Here is a 22,506-nt window from a genome sequence, read left to right on the forward strand (position 1 = left end):
ACAGAATAAAAAACGTTTTTTTACTGGAAGAACAACACAGTCAGTAATGGTTAGTAATCAAAAACTGCTCAAAATCTTACTTATGTTTCACATTTAAGATTAAAACAAACTTATCTGTCTGTAGATACATTTTAACCCGAACTCTTTAAGTCACAGTTTTAGCTTCACTCGGTTCAAATTATGTAAATAAAATCTTTTTTTATGCACTTTTTGCTACCCAGTCATTAATTAGCTAATAGAAAATTTTGTCTTACTTTTTCACATGTTCATGTTCGACAATTTTTTTTATCTGCAGATGAATTTTTGCCATAAATGATCAAACGTTCACTACAGGAATGTCGTGTTGTTGCATTTTAGACAATAAAATGTTTATTTTCTTAATTTAAAAAGGGATATAATTGTTTATTTGCACCTTTCAATGTATTTCTAGTATTACTTAAAGAAAAAAAATCTGCAGAAAGTACCATATTTTTAAAATACGATTAATTGATACATTAATCGACAACTAAAATAATCGTTAGTTGCAGCACTCGTGTATTTATATTTAGGTTTAAAAGTTATAGTCTTTCAAATGTAGTTATTGATTAAGGCGAAAAAGAAACCATAGAAACTTTTAAAGTTGTTTTCTTAATCCAGATGTAATGAACTCTCTCTGCCTGGACTTTTTATTTTTAAACTTTTCTCTCTGCCTGCAGGACTCTAAATGGCGTCCGTTCATTTTGAAACCACTTCCTTCTCCCCTCATGAAACCCGTCTTGGTTTTTGTCAATCCCAAGAGCGGAGGCAACCAGGTGGGTGAATCTTTTTACCCCTTTCATCCTCTCACAGCACCTGAAACGCCGCTGTTAGCCCTCATTGTTTCATACTTCTGCACCTGCAGGGTGCCAAGCTGCTGCACATGTTCATGTGGATCTTAAACCCCAGACAAGTGTTCGACTTGTCACAGGGTGGACTAAGAGAAGCGTGAGTAATCGTTTCTAATCTCGAGACAAAAGATCTGAATCTCCTACACTGAAACAGTGGCTTGAATTTAGATTTTTTTATTAAGTGACTGGAAATCTGTGGTATATTTTAAACACCAGCTGGACGGGATTTTAGGTTTTTGAGTCTGGAGAGGAATTCAGTCTCGACATTGAAAGGAACCATTTATTTCTTCAGCCGTCTCTCATCCAGCTGCTGTTTCAATTCTCAGGTTGGAATTGTATCGCAAAGTGCCAAACCTGCGGATCCTGGCCTGCGGTGGAGACGGCACAGTAAGACTCTGTTCATTTTTTAACCAGTTCTTATTGTTTACCAAGATCCTGGAGCTTTTCTACCTCTGCGTAAGCAGAAGTCGGTAAAGTATCCAGAAATAATATTGTTTTATCACATTTTTACTCAAGTAAAAATAAAAACGGTAAAATTCAACTGAGTCATGAGTAACTTATCGAAACATCTGATTTAATATTGGAAAATTATGTCATCAGACAGACAAAAATGTAAAGTTATACATAAAATCTGGTATTTTAAAGACTGAAATAATATCTTTAAATTACCAGATTTAGGCAGCACATTTAGAAATCATCAAAAATTATGAAACGATTAATTACGATGAATCAATTATTGAAATAGGCGTCAACTAATTCCAGGAATCGATCAATCATTAACTGGAGTATATAGACCAATTGGTGAAGAAAAAAAAACTGATTCAGAGCTGTAATTATGCCAAAAATGTACAAAAATATCAAATTCTTACTTTTAAGGCGAAAATATGTTTTAACCAAAACGCCTCAAGTTGTTTAATTTTATCTTCACATGGTTCAAATTCACTAAATGAATGCTGTGTTTTTAAATTTCAGGCAATAAAATACTTATTTTCTTATAAAAAAAAGAAAGAAAGGAAATTCATTGCTGGTCTATTTTCATCTTTTAATGCATTTCTAATCTTGTATAAAAATGAAGTGTTTTAATAAAAAAATCTGTCAAATTTATCTACATCTTTTATCCAATTAGTCAATTAATTGTCTGAATAACTGATAGAATAATAGATTACAATATTTACTTAACAGCAAAAACACAAAATTACAAAGTTATAAATGAAACACCATGCAACCAGCAATTGAACAAACATTACATTTTGATGAGTGACATCAACAAAATTATACACATTAAATTAAATAAACTAATAAAGTAATAGTTATAGTCAGTAATAGATACCATATGTTAGAACAAAGTAAAGTTATTCCAAGCGTTTGTATCTCATTCATGTTTTGTTTTGTCTTAATTTAGTTAAATTACTCACAGTGAGTAGAGTATCCACTGTAAAAAGTACTACACTTTTAGTGTGTTTTTTGTACTAAAAATACACTAAAAGTAAATTTTTTTTAAAGAAAAAGTTACTTAAGTAACTGTAACTAAGGGTAGGTATTTACTACCCATCTCTGTCTGTAGGTGGGGTGGATCCTCTCCGCTCTCGATGAGCTGCAGATGAATCCCCAGCCTCCGGTCGCTGTACTTCCTCTGGGAACAGGAAATGACCTCGCCAGGACGCTCAACTGGGGCGGGGTGAGTTTCCAGACTCGTGTTGCAGAGTAAACGGCAGATGAGATTTTATTTTATCCTCCAGTTATTTCAGAGATTTTTTTTTTTTACACGGCAGGTGAAGTTCGTCAAGCAGCAGCGAAGTCATTTCTGTTTTTATCTCGCGTTCTGAAAATAAATCAGGTGTTTGCGTCTCCAACGCCTTTGGGAGTTCCAGGGAAACCCACATTCCAGGATGTCTGAGCGCTCTTCCGGAGCATTTCAAACCTTGACCTCCGTTTGACCTCCTCAAAGCCGCTGACACATCGGGCTCAGAAGATTTAGTTAGAGCTGATATTTTACCTGTTTCCTTTCAAAATGTTCCGCTTGTTCTGAATGGAATCCCCAAAAGTCAAAAATAATTTAAGAACGTTAAATAAACAAAACAAGTCGCTAATTGGATTCTGAACTTTGACTAGGCCGTTTTACAGCATTTGTACAGGTGGTTCAAATCCTTGAAAATACTTGAGTTTCAGTTAGATTTGGAAAGAAAGTTCTTGATTTTCTAACAGCACAGTTTTATAAAGAAAAGTTCAATCTAAATTTGGAAAATATTTACAGTTTGAGTCAGATATTTTCATAAAGACACAGACAAAAAATTTTTTCTCACTGTCTGAAGTTAAATCAGACCAATTTTGTTTTATTTTAGGCCAATTAGAATTACCTAAATTATTTCTGTTTGCTACATGCCAGAAAACTTGGCGCGAACAATTTTTATTTTATTTTTGAATGTTTATTATTTCTAAATGCTCAGTAACTGATTGATCTGTGTAATTAAAATGGAGGTTAGCTTATATTTTATGCACTAAATGTGACTGAAATTGAGGATTTTTAATGTTAAATTATTGTTTTGTTCAGGTTTATAGAGTTGGTGTAAGAGAAACATTTCAAAAACATTGAAATTTTGCGATATTTTAGTTTACTTTGACTTTGCTGTAGAATATAAAATATTATCACAATCATTATTAATAACAATGATAAATTATATCATACAATAGTGAAACTAAACTATGTTTTTTAGTTAATTTGTTTTATTTTTATCTTCCAATTGAGATGCTGGGAAAGTCTAGAAAATGCTTGAATTTTACAACTGGAAAGTATACACATCCTTCCCTTAGCATGATGCTGCCACCACCATGTGTTCTGGGTACAGTAATAGCTTTCCTCCACACACGGCGCTTCAAAATGTTTAATTTGGTCTAATCTCACCAGAACATTCAATAATATTCGTTTTTGTCAATCTTCCCCTAAATCTGGATTTGTGGGACTAATAAAACTCCTTCCAACACCTGAGCTGTGGCTCTCTGCAGCTCCTCCAAAGTTACCCTGAGCCTCTTGGTTGATGCAAAATGTCAGTACAGGTGAGGCAGTCTCTGCAATTTGACTGGTTAGTCTTAAAAGAGTCCATTCTTTATTTTTTTTATAAATCTACTGGAAGCGTAGCAGTGCTTTGTTTCCCATACTTTATCAAATTGAGAGGCAAAACATGGAACATTTCTCTGCATAAGTAGATGCATTAATCAGCAACTAGGAAGTGTTATTCAGCAGCACAGATGAATTTTAATGATGGCCTGTGAGCAGAGTTTAATTTCTAAAGATTCAGCTCAGTAAGAGCGAAGCTGTTTGATCTGAAATGACGCGGCGAGGACGTCCAGATGACTTTGAGATGCTTCTGATCCACGGAGAGATTCACGCTTCGAGAGAAGATTAGACCGAGACAATTTCTAGCTACCATATGTGCAAGAGCTCTGCCCTTTTCATCCTCTGCACACGGCTGACTGCTGTTCTTTCTCCTCGTCTGTTTTTATCTTTTTTCATTTCTTAATCCCCTCCTTGCTTCATTTTCTTCATATTTCTTCCTCTTTTCTTTCCTCTTTTAGACGTCTGTTTTAATACTGTCGTCTTTATCGCTCCTGCAGGTCTGTGTTAAAGTGAGGTTGTCCTTTTTAGCTCTCTGCAGTCAGAGCGTCTTTGAGGAAATCAGAAAAAATTGGCACATTTTGCACTTAAGCTGATCTTATAAGATATTAGAAAAGATGCAAACAAAATAAAGATTTTATTTCCCAAATTAAACGTAGCACTCCTTTAATGAACACTAAATCATTTCTAGTTCTTTCTGCTTGAGGATGCAGCTGACATTTATTCATACTTCATATTTAAATTTGAATTCAGATGAGAAGAAACTGAGTTCAAACATCCTGATTTCTTGCTGCTGTTTCTGTTTCGCTGCAGGGTTACACGGACGAGCCCGTGTCGAAGGTTTTGTGTCACGTTGAGGACGGTTCGGTGGTGCAGCTCGACAGGTGGAACCTGCTGGTGGAGAAAACTGCGGTCCAGCCAGAAGAAGGCACTCAGAAGGTCAGGGGTCAAGGGTCAAGCCAGAAAATGGCCTGGATTTATTCCTAAACATGTTTTTCAGACGAGGAATCTGTAAAGCTGTTTTTTTTTTCTTCAAAATGTTTTTATTTTTGCATATTTTACGTGTAAATACTGATTATGTGTTGCACCAGAACCTCTCTGGCCAATTATTTTCTTACTGTATTACAAATTTCCAATTATAAAAGTTTGGATATTGATATTTACATATGTTTTTTGTTCCTTTTAAGCTTCCTCTGAATGTTTTCAACAACTACTTCAGCCTCGGCTTCGATGCTCACGTCACGCTGGAGTTCCACGAGTCCAGAGGTCTGTTTCACAAATTCCCTTCGCAAAAGTATTCACACCCCTTCAGACTTTAATGCTTAATGTACTTTTGTCAAATTGATGTGCTAAAACATTTAAAACCACACTTTCACTTCAAGATAATGCACTTCTTCATGTTTAAATCCCACTGTAGTTTGTTTCCAAAACATCACATGTTAATATTAATATTCAAGGGATGTGAATAATTTATCAAGGTTCTGTTGTATTGTTTTATTAAATCCCTGAACCCTCCATGATTTCTGCACACGTTGATTGAATTTTCTTCTGTTTTTCGCCGTTTCGTTCTCGTCCAGAGGCCAACCCGGAGAAATTCAACAGCCGCTTCCGCAACAAGATGTTCTACGCTGGCGTAAGTGTCCTCCATGACAAACTGTTTACCAACTTTGACCGGACAGTTTACATTTGTCTCCAGTTTGCTGTAATTCTGCCTTAATGACCGTCACACGCCCTGCCGGAATGAGGAACAGTAAATCGAGGGAGATTTCTCTCAAAAGCTGCTAAACATTGGCCTTTAAGGGAAAGTGGTTTCCAAGTTATTTATCAATAATGAGCAGCCTGACTTGTGCAATATTCATCCAGAACCCTCACAAAGCAAATGCCACGCTCTTAATAATTCATCTGACCTTCATTCTGAGGAAAAACTAAACAAACCACACAGTATACCGCTTTGTTTCCAGCGATGAATTTAACTCAAATCAACTTGAAAGTGATGAACAGATGTAACAAAAATCATCCAGCTGACTTTTTTCTGCAAGACGTGAGCTGAAAGTCAGAAAGGATGGGCGGCAGTTGAAGCGGAAACGTACAGAGGAGTTATCTCTTTTTAATGAGGGAAATGTAATGAACTGTAATTCTGTTTGATTGGCTTCTTCTGTCTGTTTATCTGCCTGTGTGTGTGTGTGTGTGCGTGCGTGCGTGCGTGCGTGCGTGCGTGCGTGTATTCAGGCTGCGTTCTCAGATTTCCTCCAGAGAAGCTCCAGGGACTTGTCGAAGCACGTCAGAGTGGTGGTGAGTGTTAACACGCTCTTCCTCTCTCAGCTCGTATCGTCTTCCGTGTCGACATGTCTGAGTTGGGTGATTAAACGCGCCGTCCTTCAACTTCTCTTTGGGGGTTGACCCTGAGGAGGAGTCCCACTGGGGTTCCTCACTCACGTTCACTCCATGTTAAAACAAATAAATAGCTCTCCACGGCCTAGAAAGCAGGTTTAAATGGGATCTATTATTCAAAACTTACGTTTTTTTTTGTACTTCCATTTGGATTTCTGGTGCTTCTAAAAACAATCAAAGCTCTTAAAATGCACACATAGACGAAGTTAGCAACCCCAACGGAGTGACGCCTGTGGAGCTCCAGCACGTTTGGTCAGCTGGTTTTACTGCACTGTACAATGGCTGCTGGAAAATACAAATGTTTTCTTGTTGACTTAGCATGGAGAAAGCACCTGCTGCATTCTTGTTGGTTGCGCAGAAGGCCGTACTTCTGCTTTTCAAAGCTGTATAGTTGTACAATTGGGCATTTGTGTGCAGCCGTTTTCACGTGCGAGTGTAAACGTTGAGTTGGGGGTGTGGCCAGTAGCTGCTTATTTGGATTTAAAGTGACAAGATGCCCCAAAATGGCTCGAAATCTGATTATCTAAGAATAATTTTGTTTAAAAAATGTAACGAATGTTTCATGACACCCATAGACCTGTCCAACCTGTAAAATGGTTGCTTGGTCCAGTGACACTAATGAGGACAACACGTTAGCTTTGACAGATCAAATACTTTTCCTTATTTTATTTCATCCACAGGGTAGTTTTGTCTTATTTCATTTGTACTAAGATATTTTCACTAGAAACCAGATTAAAACACCCGGGAAGGTTTTATGTTTTTGTAGAGTGTTTACTCTTGACACTGAATCCAAGCGTAGCAGTCGATGTTAATGGCGTCTTTATTATTCCCAATGGGAGCCATTACTGGGTTTTTTTACAGATGCTCCACATTAACTCCAGCTTGGAGTAAAATAACGCTTCAAATAAATCATTAAAACCAATTAATTAGCGTCACATTTATGCCCACGAGGCGTTTATGTAATCTTCTGACTTCAGCTGTGTTTAACATCAGCATAAAACCGTCCCCGTTCCCTCACAACTAAAACATTAAATCTCTGCTGCTTTAACAGTCATAACAGTTCAATTATCTCCTATTATGAGTTGAATTAAAAATATTTCACAGCACCGATTACTGGTGTTTAGGAGCCCCTGCTGTGTGATCTGACAGTAGAAACCAGGAAGTGAGCTTTATGTTTGAGCGGCCTGTCAAAGTGAAAGGCGGGTCTAGAACAAACTCTGGTTCTGGTTGGTTCTGCTGTGCAGGCGTGACTCTGGCTCTCTGCTTTCTGCAGTGCGATGGAACGGATCTAACGCCCAAAATCCAGGAGCTCAAGTTTCAGTGCATCGTGTTTTTAAACATTCCCAGGTGGGTCGGTCACAAACGCATCCAGACAGATTTTACTTCTTCAACTTCATCATTGATATTTTCTGCATTGGAATCTTGCTAAACTCTTCAACAATTGCATAAAAGGCAATCTAACCTCACATAAATCATGAAATATTTAGAAAAATGGCGACTTTTTAAATAAATACACTAAATTAAATATTATTCTTTATATTTTATATTGTAAAAATGTATTAAACATAATTAAATGACAACTTTTATTGTCAAATCACACAATAAAATTAGATATAATGAATTTAGAAATAAAACATAAAAAATTTTAATAATTGAAATAAAACGAATAAATCCAATTTATATTGGTCAGGAAGTGCTGCAACACAGCATTATAACATAATTAAATAAAAGTTATAATTAAATCTTTTAAAATATAATAAATATTAATGTTGGCATGCTTTCACATTCATTTTATTATGTGAAAGCATGATAATATTCATAATAAATACATTTACTTATCAAGCACACATTTTTAATAATGTTTATGTGCTCTATTGTTTTAATATATTTAAAATTTTTAATGAATTTTGTATTTAATAATGGATTTATTTATTAAATCACTGAAATCATTACAGATAAATGTATTTATTTTTGCTTGATGCAGAAATATTTATTTAATGAGCACAGAATCATTAAATATTTAATACAATATTTAAACTTATTTTTCAAGAAAGAAACCATTATTATATATTTCTGATTAATATGTTGATATTTTTGCATGCAGTGCTTGCATATACCAGTGCAAAACACCTAAAAAAAAGTAAAATAATAATAAAATAAAACAAATATGCGCTTAAATGAACACAATAAAATATAAACTGGTTCCATTGATGCAAAAAATATCCATATTTGATTACATATTTAATACTGATTTAATTATTTACAAGTTTAGAGAATTTTAGGAAACATTTATTAATTTCTGCTACAAATTTTTTACAATATTTTTATTTCTTGATGCAAAAGGTCACATGTGACGTTTCATACGGCTCTCTAAATTAGTCCTTTCCTCTCGATTGCTGAGGCCTCTTAGAAACGATGAGACTCTTGAACCGGAGCCGGATCCCTGAAGTGCTCTCTGTTAATTGGGTTCAGAGCTTCGACCCGTCTGCTGCTGACTCTCGTACCTCTGGAGTTGATTTCTGTCCTCAGAGGAAGAGCAGCTTCTCCCTCTCTGGGAGCGTGAAGACGGCTGTCACAGCTGCTGGTGTTTGACGTGCAGGTACTGTGCTGGCACCATGCCGTGGGGAAACACCGGAGACCACCGAGACTTTGAGCCGCAGCGCCACGACGACGGCTGCATCGAGGTCATCGGCTTTACCATGGCCTCTCTGGTGAGAAAAACCCTGGAAAACATCAGCTGACAGAAAAACAGCGACGTTCTACTAAACCGTACATGTTTGTGTCGTCCACCAGGCGGCGCTACAGGTCGGCGGTCACGGTGAGAGGCTTCACCAGTGCAGAGAAGTCGTTCTCACCACTTACAAGACTGTACCTGTTCAGGTAATGTCGCACAAACATGGATGTAGTTACATGTGATGACCAGCAGGTGTCGCCATTGTGATGAAAATACAGTTTGTTTAAAGTCTTTCTCATTGAATGTTTACTTCCCAGGTTTTATTAACAGTAAACCTTCTGAAGGATTATTATTGTTTTTCAACCCTTACAGAGCTGAAAATAAAAGCATTTAGTGAACATGTACCGCTTTATATTAATAACTAACTATGTAATAAATTTAAACCTGTAATCCTTTGAGATGGTCTGGATCAATAAATCCCCCTTTAGGTCTGTCAAACTTCTTTTCTTTTGGATTTTAAAAGTTTTTTTCACTCATTTTCGTACCTTTATAGTTTTTTAGGCCATTAAAAAAAAAACACGAGTTAATGTGTGAAACACACAAAAAAATTACTTCTCATTTACTCTGTTTCTCCCTCTCTCTCTCTTTCTTTCTCCCTGTTTGTCTTTAATCTTCACTCCTTTTTCCCTTCCTTTGTCTTTTTCTTTCTCTTTTTGCACTTGGCTCTCTCTGTTACTCTCTCAATTGTTCTCCTTTTCCCTCACTTTATCTTTCTTTCTCTCTCCGTGTCTCTCCTGCTCTGCAAGGTGATGAATTTTAATCTTCCTGAATTTCCACTTTTTGTTTTCTATCCATCCATCCAATAAATTGACATTTTATTTAAACTTTAAACTAGGCCTGCAGAACGTCAATGCAATTTCTAAAACTTGTGTTGTTGATGCAGTTCTTTTTTTTTATAATTAAATTTGTCATCACAATTTTTTTTTAGCTTTAACATAAATCCGCTGCAAGCATCAAAAGCAGTTGGTCCCTCCAAAATATTATATTGATTTAAAATATATTTGTGCAATGATGAAAATAGTGATTTCATATATTGAGTATCTCTACTTGAGATATTTATTTTATAGAGAAGTCTTGAAGAATAATAATGTGGTGTGTGTGTGTGTGTGTGTGTGTGTGTGTGTGTGTGTGTGTGTGTGTGTGTGTGTGTGTGTGTGTGTGTGTGTGTGTGTGTGTGTGTGTGTGTGTGTAGGTGGACGGCGAGCCGTGCCGACTGGCTCCTTCCACTCTGCGCATCTCTCTGCGAAATCAGGCCAACATGGTCCAGAAGAGCAAGAGACGCACGTCGGTGCCGCTGCTGAACGAGTGAGTCAGCTCCTCATCTTCTCACACACACACACCCGCGCACACACACAGATAGAGACGGATGAACTGGGCCAGCCGTGTTGCTGCAGAGAGACCGGACCGTAGCTCACACTCACCGAGTCACACAATCTGTGTAGTGCTCTCAGCGTCACTCTGCAGATTGACCAGTCAAAGGAGGAACATGAAATAAACGAAACCATCAGACATGTGGTGGTTTTACACATCAGGAGGCATTTTGAGGATTTAACACTCTCTGTCTTCTCCCTGTATTTAGTTTATAAATGTAAACGTGAGTCTATTTCCTGCTTTTCGTAGCGAGCTATAGTAGATGTGTGTATGTGGCAGAAGGGCTGGGCGAGAAATTAAGTCTGAGATATTTTTTATACCTGATCCGATTTTCAAAAATGTTTCTTTTATTTCAGTCATCACTTCTGTGAGGGTTAGGGCAGAATAAAGATGCAATTTTACTAGAAAAATCAGCTAAGAAATCAGTCTTAAAATTATGAGGAAAAGTTGTTGTAATGGGAACAAAAAAGCTCAGATAATTAATATTTTGTTGATTTATTTTTTGTGTCTGGGTTCTCATAAAATTACTACTTTACTCTGCAAATATTAAGATTTTATTCTGGTATTATTTCAGCTTTATTCCTGTAACATTATGTACAGAAGTACAACTTCTTAGGGGCATTGGAGATACAAAAAGATTCTGAGATTAATTTCAGAAATTTTCTAGAAAAAAGTGGGACATTTCTGAGTTTCAAAAGTACAAAATTTTCAACTTAAAAAAAAAGTCTGATTTTTTCTAGAAAATCTCTAAATTTCTGAGTTCTTTCTAGCAAATTTTTGACTTTTGAAATTCAGATATTTCTTTTTTTCTAGAAAATTTCTGAAATTAATCTTAAAATTTCTGAGTTTATTGGTGTAAATTAATCTAAAAAGGCCCTCATACAGCACCGTATGGAAGCCTTTTAGGGCCACTAAAGAAAAAAAAATTCAGACTTTTGATCTCAGAAGATTAAAGTCAAAATTCTGGGGGGAAAAAATTAACTTTATTTTTAAAAATGAATTGTAGTCTCTCCCTTATAATTCATCGTGGAGTTGACCTGAATTCAAACTCCAAATAAATAGAAACGGTAAAACATGCTTCTCGTACAAGATGGCCGACAAGTGGGGGGGGGGGAAAAATCCAGATTTTCAAAAAAAAAAAAAAAAAAAAGTAATTTTGAAAAAATGAAACCAGTTAATCGCCCAGCCTTTTGTGGTAGAAAGAAGAGTAGAGACTTTAGCTTCTTGTTGTTTATCTAGTGTCACTGCTATGGGACTGTGCTATCAATGTCTGTCGACTTACCTTTTGGGATTTTCTCCATCTTTCCCTCCTCCTCTCCATCCTTTTCTTATTTTCTTCATCCGTCCAACACACTTACCCCGCCTTTTCTTTTTCTTTCCTGTTGTCTCCTCTCTCCACCGCCATCCGTCCGTCCTCTCTCCCGTGTTTGTCGTGTTTGTTTGCGTTTGTGCGGCCGTAGTATTCAGAAGGTGTGTGCAGCTGATCTGCGCCGCCTCTCTGCTCCCCCCGACTCCTTCTCTGTGTAAGTACCTCTAACCCCTGTTCTGTCGCTGGACGCTCGCGTGTCTCTGTGCACGTCGGCGCGAATGGAAAGGTGCCGTCTCGTTTTATCCGTCACGTTTGGCCCATATTTGAAGGCCGTGTCACGGAAATGACCGCAGCTTTTTCTACAGTTCACTTTTTAGCTGATCATAATGTTCTGAGCAAAAGTCAAATCTGAGGAAGGAATTTCAGCGAGGAAAACCTTTTGGGTTTGAAATAGTTTCCAGGTGATGAACGTTACATGGTTTTAAATAAAAGAGGATCTCAGCTTAAGCTACTCACTTCAAATAACAGTTTGGTAAACAGAAATAGTATTTTAGCAACAATAAGATAATTCTTTAAGTGATTTGTCATAAAATATCAGCGGTGTCAAACTCCTATCATAAATGTTCTTAAAGGGCCAGTTGCACCAAAATGTTTTGATAAAATCCATTAACAAACTGTTAAAATATCATTAAATAACCGTTTCTGCATATATTAAGTATCTTTTCACATGGATCAGTCTCACCAGGATTTTGCAACAAAAATAAAAGATTTTGTGCTGCTAATTTAGAAATAATTAAAATTAATTCTGCAAAATTTGTGCTCATCTGACAGTAAATGTGATCACCATATTCTGGTAGATTTGAATGTTGTGGTGCCATTACAGTCCGGTGTAATTTTGTTTATGTTTGTGCATTTTCTTTGCAGGGCTTAAATGATTAATTAGATTAATCGTGATTAATTGATACAATTGTCAACTAATTTATTAATCAATTAATCATTAAATTGAGTACAGGCTCTAAAAAGGCCATTTGCTGAAGGAAAAACACACTTGCAGCTGCCAGAAATGCCAGAAATGTTCAGAAATTACATACATTTTGCATTTAAATAAAAAAAAAAACCTTTCTATGTTCTTCTCAGAACTCCTTAAGTGACAGTTTAGCTTCACAAGTTGATGTCCAAAGTATTTTTCAGCTGCAGATGCGTCTTTTACATCTACAAATAAAACAATCTACACTGTGTGAATACATTTAGGCAATAAAATGTTTATTTTGCTATATAAAAAGTAATTCAATTATTTATTTCCAACCTTTGATTAAAAAAAATCAGCATTATTTTTAATCCGATTAATTGTCAGCATAATTGATAGATTAGTTGATAACTAACATAATTGTTAGTTGTTTGTTTTGTCTTAATCAGTTCAGAAGGATCAAAACGTGTTCAGACCAGAAGAATATTGAAGAATTTATTAGAAAAAGACCAAATTTAGCTTTAGAGTTTATGAAAATGTTTCTTTTATGATTAGAAACATTAATGTTTGTTTTGCAACAGCAAAAGTCTGATGGGAGAACCTACACATTTTAAAATGTAAAGCAGGTTTATATATATATGTGTATATATATATATATATATATATATATATATATATATATATATATATATATTCTTTTTTTAAAAAGCGTCAAATATGGGTCAAACTGCTGTGCTGAATGTAAGTGTCTGTCTGTCCAGGAAGTGTTTACTAAAGCGAGGAAGTGCTTGGCAGCATGCTGACGTCTTCTCAGTGTGCTTCTGCCTCGTCTTTATCTTTTCCTGCTGTCGTCCCTTTAACTTTACTGTGAGCTCTGCTTTTATTATATCTCCCCTCAATGTGACATCTTTGCTGTTTCCATACAGAAATACTTATTTATATAATATCTGAGGGATAAAAGTGAGTTTTTTTATTTTATTTATTCTTTTAAAGGTAAGATGGTGAGGTGCTGTGGACAGTTTTCGATGGTTTTTTGTTTCTTTTCCAGCATCTTTTGAAACATCACCAGAGCTCAGATTTGATATTGTGCTGCTGAATTAGATTAAAATGTTTTACATTCTCCAGTTAGTGAGACTTTATCTTTTAAGGCTCTAGCTAAGAGGAGAACCAGACAGCAGGAACTAAATGTTGCAAAAATGTCTCTGAAGTTCAGATTTAGTTGTGATTTGTCTGTGCGTGCATGTGAGCGTAAATACAAACTACATGCAGTGCCTTGCTAAAGTATTCAAGCCTCTTACAGTTACATTACAACCATTAACATCAGTGGAGCTTAATGTGAAGTGGAAAGATGTATAGGTTCCAATATTTTTACAAATATAAACCCCACTTACTGATGAAGTCACCGAATTAGAAAGATTATTTCACTTATAACATTGGAAAATGTCTTGTTTTAGGTTAAAAAAAAATCTGTAGAACTAGAACTTATTTATCAATATTAAGGAATTATTTAGTTAAAACAAGCTCCTATTTCTGGCTGCAAAGTCTCTGTTAAGTTAGTTTTGTATTATTTGAAGTGTATTAAGATATTTGGAGTAAAAACACTTGGTAATAGTTTGTGTTTTTCAGTGTGGAAACCCTGAGCAGGGGAAATGTTTACATTTCCAGACTTTATTTCATCTTTTAAAAGATTAGAAACTTAGTTTTAGAGAAGTCTCGGAAGTAATTTTAAAAACAATCTCTTATTAACGACATTTTGCTATCAAATATTAATCAGTGAATCCAAAAATGAGTCAATTAATCTATAAAAGATCAAGCATTCACTAAAGGAATTATATGTCACTACATTAAGACAATAAACTGTTTATTTTCTTATTTAAAAAAGGAACTGAATTATTTGTTTATTTGCATAGTTTAATGTACTTCTAATATTGTATAAAAAAGCCTGAAGTGGTTAAATAAATAATCTGCAAAATGTACCAATTTTTATCTGATTAATCATCAGCATAATTGATAGAGTAATCGATTACTAAAATAATTTAAATGCATTTAAGTCCTGTCCAAATTGAGCACACTGGTCCGGCCATCTTTGTTTCATGATGTGCGTAAACAAGGTGAATATTTTGTTCTTAAATGTCCATAAAAAAAATTATAAAAATAAATATAGAAGATTGAGTTTGAAAATGTCTAATATATCTATTTTTTAAATCTACATTTTTTTATTAGTCTTAAAAACCACGTTAGATTTTATTTCCTTTTCCCAATTTGATTAAACAGACTGAAGTTTGTGGCTGTAAATGTGAATACTTTTCCGGGTCGCTGCTCCGTTTCATGTGTGCGCTGCGAGCATGTCTGATCCGTGCGCGTGCACGTACATGCACTGCCATGTTCTTCCCTTGCAGCCCTCATGCGGTTCCCGACCGTCTGCGGCTGCGGGTGAACCGGATCAGCCTGCAGGAGTACGACAGGCTGCAGTACGACAAGGAGCGACTGCGAGACATCTGTGAGGCCGGCTTAAATATTCATTTAAATATTCTCCCGTTAAGGCAGGGGTGTCCAAGCTTTATGCCACGCAGGCCAAACACCACGCTAGCTGGAGATAGGCACCAGCAACCCTCCTGACCCTACTAAGGGACAAGGGTGTAAGAAAATGGATGGATGGATGGAGGCCAAAAACCTAAAATTAAGCAAATAAAACTAATATTGAGGTTAATCAAGTTTCTAGAAAGCTGGGAAATTTTCTTGAACATTTTTCTAGGACAAAAATTCAAATTTTTTTTATGAAAATTTTGAATACCAGAGTAAATTTTCACAAAAAACTGAAATTGTGTGATTAATCACAAGTTTGTAAAAAAAAGAAAAAAATAATTGGAATTGAATTTTTTTCTGGAAAAATTTGACAAGTTTTCTAGAAAACCAATAAAATTTTTTTAAATAAAGCAGTATGAGTAAAATTTTATCAAAAACTCAGAAATTTTATGATTAATCACAAAATCACTTGGAAATTTTCTAGAAATGTTTTTTTTTATTTCAAAAAGATTTTTTTATATAAAAACTCTTATCTACAAATTTGATTCTCCTCCCCCACCTCACCCCCTGAGAAAAATTAGATTATTATTTTTTTTAATTTTAAACCTTTTGAGATTGCTCTCAATTTTTGGGGCAAAAATGTGCTTCTTTTTTTTTTTTTTACACTCATAATACCCCATTGCAGATTTTGCATGTTTGCTGTGCTAAACTGTATTATTTTCAGTAATAAGAACAGGATTTGGGTCACTTTGTTTCAAAACGCTTGCTATATTTAGCCAAATTTAAGAGAACTTTGGATAAACTTGATTTTACCTTTTGTTAAAACTTGATTAGCAAAATACTTTTTGTTGTACTTCAATGTACAACACAAGAAAAGAAAATTGCATTGGTAATTTTTACCCCGATTACAAATTAAAAGTCTCTATCTGCATCGAAAAGCCAACTTTGTATCATTTTTGAATACCAGTTGGGGGCCCAAGGGCCCCAAATGGCCCCCGGGCCGCACTTTGGACACCCCTGCGCTAAGAGGAAGTAATTTAAAGTGTTTTTACGTGTTTGTTGTGTTTCCCAGCAATCCCAGTAGGCATTGTGGTTGTCAGGGGCGACTGCGACCTGGAGACCTGCAGACTTTACATCGACAGATTACAAGAGGCAAGTTTTCATCTTCATCATCATCATCGCCATCTGCTCGTCGCCGCTTTGATTTCTTTCCTCCTCTGTCGCTTCTTCCTCTTCTTCTGCGTGATCCGGGTTATTTATTAAGCTGGTCGTCTCATGTGCTGAAAGCTTCTTGACTTTAACATGTGTGGAAGTTTGTGTGTTTTGTTTTTTCTTCGGCTGCTTGCTAACCTTCAAACCTGACTGCTGTGCCTGCTAGGATTTACACCAGGCGCCATCTACTGGCCACAGAGTGCACTACCAGGTACTTCGCTTGGAGAGGGACAGAGTTAGGGAATATTTCTAGACATTTGGGCCTCTAAGTAGAGCTGGGCAATAAATCGGTTTTATTGATCAATCAAATTTTTGTTTTTTTAAAAATGTAAGTTTTCTGGATGTTTTTTGCCTATTTTGTTTTACAGCTTCTGTTTATTTAGATGTTGAATTCAGCTAAACTCTGCAACAAAATGTAAGAGTCAGGCTACAATTTCCTTCTTATATATAGGAATAGAGAATAAAGTAAAAATAATATGTCAATAAAGTCTTAATATTACTAGAATAAAATATAAATATTAGAAGAATCAAGTGATAATTCTATGAGAGGTCCAATACAAAAAAATAATCAAGAGTTTTTCCTCATTAAAACAACTTTTTTCTTGTAACTTTAAGATGTTTTTTTGGTAAAACTGCCTTTTTATTCTGCTGGTGTTATAACTTTATTCTCATAATAAAATACAAATTCTCTAAACCTCCAACGTACAAATCACAGAAGGGAGGATTGAAATAAAAACATCTTTTACATTTTTTTGTGATTCAATTTTAGAAAACAATTAAGATAATTAAATTCAGATATGCTGCCAGAAAAGTACTGAGGGTTTTATCTCTGTCATATCGCCCAGCTCTATTTTTAGGTTTTGATTTGTTAAACTTTTCATTTGAAAAATGTTGCATTCTTTAAAGTGATTTCATTTAATTAAATGTTTTATTTAATTCACCGATCAGTGAATGCAAACAGTTCAAGAATATTTGCCCCATATTTACATAAAGATTTTAACTTAGAAATGTAATAATTACACAAAAAACATCCAAAAATTCGTCATAAGGATTTTTTAAACTTTCTTTTAGTCTTATTTAGTTTATCTCAATTGTTCCATAATTTCCTTTCTGAATAATTTTTTTTAATCTCAGCACCTTTAATTTATATTCTCTTTTTACAAATTTGCATTGAATATTAAGAATATAAGGAATTAAAACTTTTCCAGCTTGACATCCTTGCTTCTTATAGAGTTTACATGCCATCTGGAAAAGTTTGGATTTTATATATTTTTAAGGTTATTTTAAAAATGACTTACATTTACAGAGATTATTTCCTGTTTCATTTCCTAAATGCTGTCCTTCCATCCTTCTTGTTTCTCATTCATCCATTCTTCCTTCCCTTCCTTCATTGTCTCCTTCTTTCCATCCTTGCTTCCTTTGATGCCTTTATGTTCTCTACTCTTTCCTTTTTTGCTTACTTTTTTCCCACCTTGTGTGTTTTTATCTGGAAGACAATGCAAAACAACTTTACTGTATCTATCTATCCATTTCTACTTGTTGGTTCAATAATAAAATAGTTTGTTTTTGTGTTTTTGTTTATTTTTTTTACCTGCAGGATGAAATCAGAGGCGTTCCCATAACCAGTTCAACCAGCAGATTGTCTCCTAACTGGAGCTTCCTGGACTGTGAGTTTCAAAAACACATGTAATATTTTGTAGAATCTTATTTGTTATAATTACAGACAAAGCAACTTGTTTTTGTTTCTTATGATTTCAGCGACATCAGCTGATCGTTTCTATCGCATCGACAAAGCTCAGGTAAGGATGGCAGTCAGACGTCACTACGCCTGGTGAGATCAGGTTCTTATTTCACTCTGACTGTTTCTGCAGGAGCATCTTCACTTCGTGACAGAAATATGTCAGGACGAGGTTTTCATCCTGGACCATGAGGGACCGGTGGGGAGCCAGGCGTCGTCGGCTGGGATGCCAGATCTGGTGGTTGAACCTGCTGCAGGGTAAGAAAGCAACTTTTTTTAAAGAATAATTTCATTTTAATCTTTTTCTTTTAGTACGTTTTAGTAGTTTAATGCTTCAGATGTCAGAGCAGGGGAATGTTTTAATGAAGAGGTCTGAATACACTGAGGCGTTAAATGTGGCTGCAGTTGCTTTTGTTCACCACCAGATGTCACTAGATGGCGGATTTATACTGCAAATGATACATTGTGTTTTTTATTATTATTATTTAATGGATCACTTTTTCAGTAAGAGAAATAGATTTTTAAGGCACTTTCAGAGTTAATCATTTTAGAAAAGCTTTGTTTTTAAATATTTCCACATCTGTTTAAGTAAAAAAAAATAAAAATATTATCAGACTTTATTGCCATTAAACCATGTAATCGTTTAAAGTAGGACTAGTGTAGAAATATCTGTTATAGATTCATGGTTACTTTCTGTGTTATGCTTCTAAAATGGTAAAAGGTCTGAAAATTAAAGCCTGGAAAGTACATTTTATCTGGAAAATATGTTTGAATGTCATTTTATGTTGCCAGTGAAATGCTGACTTTGACTTTTTCTTTGCCTTTGCTGTTTTGTTTTTTTAATTTTTTATCATTGTTATTATTTATTTCTTACAAATTAGAAGCATTTAATCGTGTTCTTGGTGCAAAAGCTTAACAATAGATTTAAAAAATGGCGTAAATATGCCAAGGGGTTGCCATGGCAACACAACAGAGCCTCCAGTATCACTTTAACAGGGCACCACTGGAAGGAAAGCCTGAGTAAAAATAATAAATCCTAATCTTTCTTTTTTTTTTAATAATCAGATTTGCTGCTTGGGAACATTTAATTAAATCATTGTTCTTCTTTTTTATGTTTTTTTTTTTCCAGTGCTCCTCTGACACCCGATGAACAAGGTAACCATGACAACAACATTAGTTTTATATAATTATATAATCCAAACCTATATAGCAAACATAATAGTTTTACAGTGTAACATATGTGAATTTGTAGATTTTTTTGAAAACAAAAACGCTACCACTGAAAAGACAAAAACATACAGTAAACAGAACAAACACCATAAAAATTTAATGAATTAATAAAGTAAATGCTTTACTGACATTTTCATATTTTTTTCCATTCGAGTTTTTCGCAAAGTAAAAATCTGAGTGTTTTACTTCTTATTACTGTGTTTTCCTTTATCAGCTCATTATGCATTAAAACAGCTTCATCTGTTCAAGAGAATTTTAAGAGGTTAATTTTGAATTGTGAAGCATTAAAACCAGAATCATAAAATACTGTTTCTGGTGAGTGAACTGAGACATGCCTGGACTTGACCAGATAAAAAAGGAAACCCTGGAGCAAAGTTTAGTTATTTTCAGCCAGGAATTCCCTGAACTTCCTGCTACTGCTAATCATTTCTCGTCTTATTGTTCTGCACTGCTTTCAGTTTCACGTCACAAAGGTTAAAGAGGAAATTTATGCACATTTTCTTCTGCGTTTTAAGCTCCAAAACTCGATTTATAACTTATTTTTTTACTTTCTATAAGTTTTTGCATTTTAATTCTGCAATTCTGCATCAACATTAAAATTATCTAGTGCCACCTCCAGGTAGATGATCACTTAGTGCCTATATAACCATTTTAATGTGCTGCTGAGGCCACTTTTAGAAACACACATTTTATCCAAGAGTCAGACAATCACGAGGTTTATTTCTGAAACAACAGGTTTGGATCTGTTGAACCTTTTAAATCACGATGAGTCAGATGTTTTTAACATTCCTATCTGAGTTTCTATGGATCAAATTGTCTTGACATCTTTTCTTTCTAATTAAATTCTACATAAGTCATGCGTGTCGTGACTTCTCTGTGTGTTTTTGTGTTTTGTTGCAGCTCTTCTAACCGCTGCCAGTGCTGGAGATCTTCTACTGGTACGGTACTTTCCACTGGGACAAAAACTCTGACGTCCAAGAACTTAAAAACTCTAAAGCCAGTTCTGCCTGTTTGTTTACGTTAGGATAGAGTAGCATGAATGATCCACAGGATTTTCCAATCTGTTTAGGATTTCTATTAAACAAAAGCACCAGTGAGTCATTAAATTAATTAAGTCTGACTATTTTTTCATTCCATAATTTAAAATATTTCTCTCAGTGTTTTCCTTAAAGCAACATGAGTGGTTTTTGTACAACTTTGTATCCTAAAGCACCTTGTTTTATAAAAACGCAACCCATATGTACAGAATCCAAAACATCTGTTTACATCTACAGTTCTACCTGGTTCATCTTACATGACTTATCTGAATTTTGGGTCTCCTGACGCTAAGCTAGCTTTTAATCCACAATTTTTTGAATGTATTTTAGTTGGGATTTGGGAAAACTATTCCATGTTTGATGATCATGTTGCTATCTGGAGCAGTCATTCACCTTCATACTTTTGCCTCTTTGTATATTTGTCCAGAGTAGATTTAAATCTTTAGCTTCAAAACATTTCCACACAGTTCTTTAGTCACAGGTTTTGTCAGAACAAAGCTTTGAGCTTTCTTACCAGAAGCAGGTGAGGCAGAGATGACATTAAACGAAACAAGTTTCACTTTTGCTTTCCCAGGTAGCAGCAGACCAAACATTAAAACCCAGGAAGCGTAGAAGAGAGAGAGTAGTGGTTATGTTATGGTTATGTTATAAAGATTTCCCCACGTGTGTTCAGCTGTTGTGCCTGTAGCTTAGCAACAAAACTAACTAAAAGCTACTATGATACAGCATTTATGAGCTCCTTGGTTCATAATACAAACAAAAATTTTAGAGTTATCAGTTCTGGGATGTAGAGGTCGTGTTTCACTGTGATTTGTCCTGGATGAGTCCATGTGTTGCTGACTGAGGCTACGTTCACACTGCAGCCTGAAGTGACCCAATTCCAATTTTTTTGCGTGGTTGTTCATACTTCCAAATATATGCGGCTTGTACGTGATCTACAGTGTGAACTGCAAACGACTGAAAGTGTCCTGCATGCGCAGTAGAGAGCGCAATAACGTCACACAAGGTGCTCAGTAGTGGTTTACCAACCGCCATAATAAAGAAGAAGAAGTAGCTCAGCGTTTGCGGAAATAAACATGGATGCTAACGGTGGAGCTTAGCTTACACATTTGAAGTTGTTATCTGACCGGAGCAGCATATTAAAAACTTAATCCTCATTAAGGTCGCCATGGTTGCTGTTTTTCTTCCCGCTTGCACGTATCAGGACGCAGAGTAGTGACGTTTGTCGAGTATCAATGATGTTCAGGTCGGATGAATGCGACCTTCTGAGATTCAGGTCGTGTTTGAAAAGATCAGATACGTATAGGATGTCTAATGGCCTGGGTCTAAAAAAAGTCCGACCTATGTTGTTAAGACTGTCATGAAAACATCAGATACAGGTCGCATTAGAGCAAAAAAAAAAAAAAAAAATTGGGTCACTTCGGGCTGCAGTGTGAACGCAGCCTAACATACTTCTGCTCAGTAGCTCAATATTTGTCTTGTCTGACTACAAAACGTTTCTCTGAAAGGCATTTGGCTCGTCGATTTGGCCAGGTTTGAATTTTAATCGATGTTAAAGGTGTTGAGTTTGAACTGAGCTCACTTTGAACATGATGCAACATTGGGTGCTCCATCCGTTTCCGTTTCCAGTTTATCGAAAGTTTGACACTTGGTGGCTCTTAAACTGCACCGGTTTCTCATAAGCACTTCCTCTTTTTTTCAAAGTCAAGTTTATTTGCATTGCACACTTCAGCAACAAGGCAGTTTAAAGTGATTTAGAAATAGAAATATTGTCCCGCAAAGGGGAAATTTAGGCGTAACAGCAGCAACAGATATAAAGACTTAAAGCATCATACAGTGTTCAATTATGAAACAAGCAATAAACATAACATTTTGTCAAAATCACAAACACATCAAATATGTTGATCAATGTTTCACCACTTCTTGTCAAAGGCAGCTCTTATCCAGGTGAGCTGAAGTCAGTGTTTCAGCTGTTTTGCAGTTTTCTGAAAGCTTGTTCCAGATTAGCAGTGA

General features: G+C 35.5%; 1 protein-coding gene across 3 annotated transcripts in view; it reads left to right on the forward strand.

Moving 5' to 3' along the window:
• dgki (diacylglycerol kinase, iota) overlaps positions 1 to 22,506 on the forward strand; it is a 70,044-nt gene that overhangs the window by 39,828 nt on the left and 7,710 nt on the right. Inside the window, exons 10-30 of one of the 3 annotated variants that reach the window (XM_008400489.3) lie at positions 696 to 791; positions 881 to 963; positions 1,193 to 1,253; positions 2,431 to 2,544; positions 4,792 to 4,917; positions 5,166 to 5,244; positions 5,556 to 5,611; positions 6,208 to 6,270; positions 7,643 to 7,716; positions 8,969 to 9,080; positions 9,163 to 9,249; positions 10,296 to 10,408; positions 11,935 to 11,997; positions 15,150 to 15,250; positions 16,349 to 16,428; positions 16,655 to 16,699; positions 18,086 to 18,155; positions 18,247 to 18,287; positions 18,360 to 18,484; positions 19,356 to 19,381; positions 20,357 to 20,394. In XM_008400489.3, the coding sequence (XP_008398711.1) occupies positions 696 to 791; positions 881 to 963; positions 1,193 to 1,253; positions 2,431 to 2,544; positions 4,792 to 4,917; positions 5,166 to 5,244; positions 5,556 to 5,611; positions 6,208 to 6,270; positions 7,643 to 7,716; positions 8,969 to 9,080; positions 9,163 to 9,249; positions 10,296 to 10,408; positions 11,935 to 11,997; positions 15,150 to 15,250; positions 16,349 to 16,428; positions 16,655 to 16,699; positions 18,086 to 18,155; positions 18,247 to 18,287; positions 18,360 to 18,484; positions 19,356 to 19,381; positions 20,357 to 20,394 (1,653 nt within the window). The remainder of the gene's footprint in view (positions 1 to 695; positions 792 to 880; positions 964 to 1,192; positions 1,254 to 2,430; positions 2,545 to 4,791; positions 4,918 to 5,165; positions 5,245 to 5,555; positions 5,612 to 6,207; positions 6,271 to 7,642; positions 7,717 to 8,968; positions 9,081 to 9,162; positions 9,250 to 10,295; positions 10,409 to 11,934; positions 11,998 to 15,149; positions 15,251 to 16,348; positions 16,429 to 16,654; positions 16,700 to 18,085; positions 18,156 to 18,246; positions 18,288 to 18,359; positions 18,485 to 19,355; positions 19,382 to 20,356; positions 20,395 to 22,506) is intronic. The other 2 variants (XM_017302859.2, XM_081603744.1) reach the window with 2 other exon arrangements.

The sequence above is a fragment of the Poecilia reticulata genome, chromosome 23 (genome assembly GCF_904066995.2).
Source record: "Poecilia reticulata chromosome 23, P_reticulata-male-v2, whole genome shotgun sequence".
Lineage (NCBI taxonomy): Eukaryota > Metazoa > Chordata > Actinopteri > Cyprinodontiformes > Poeciliidae > Poecilia > Poecilia reticulata.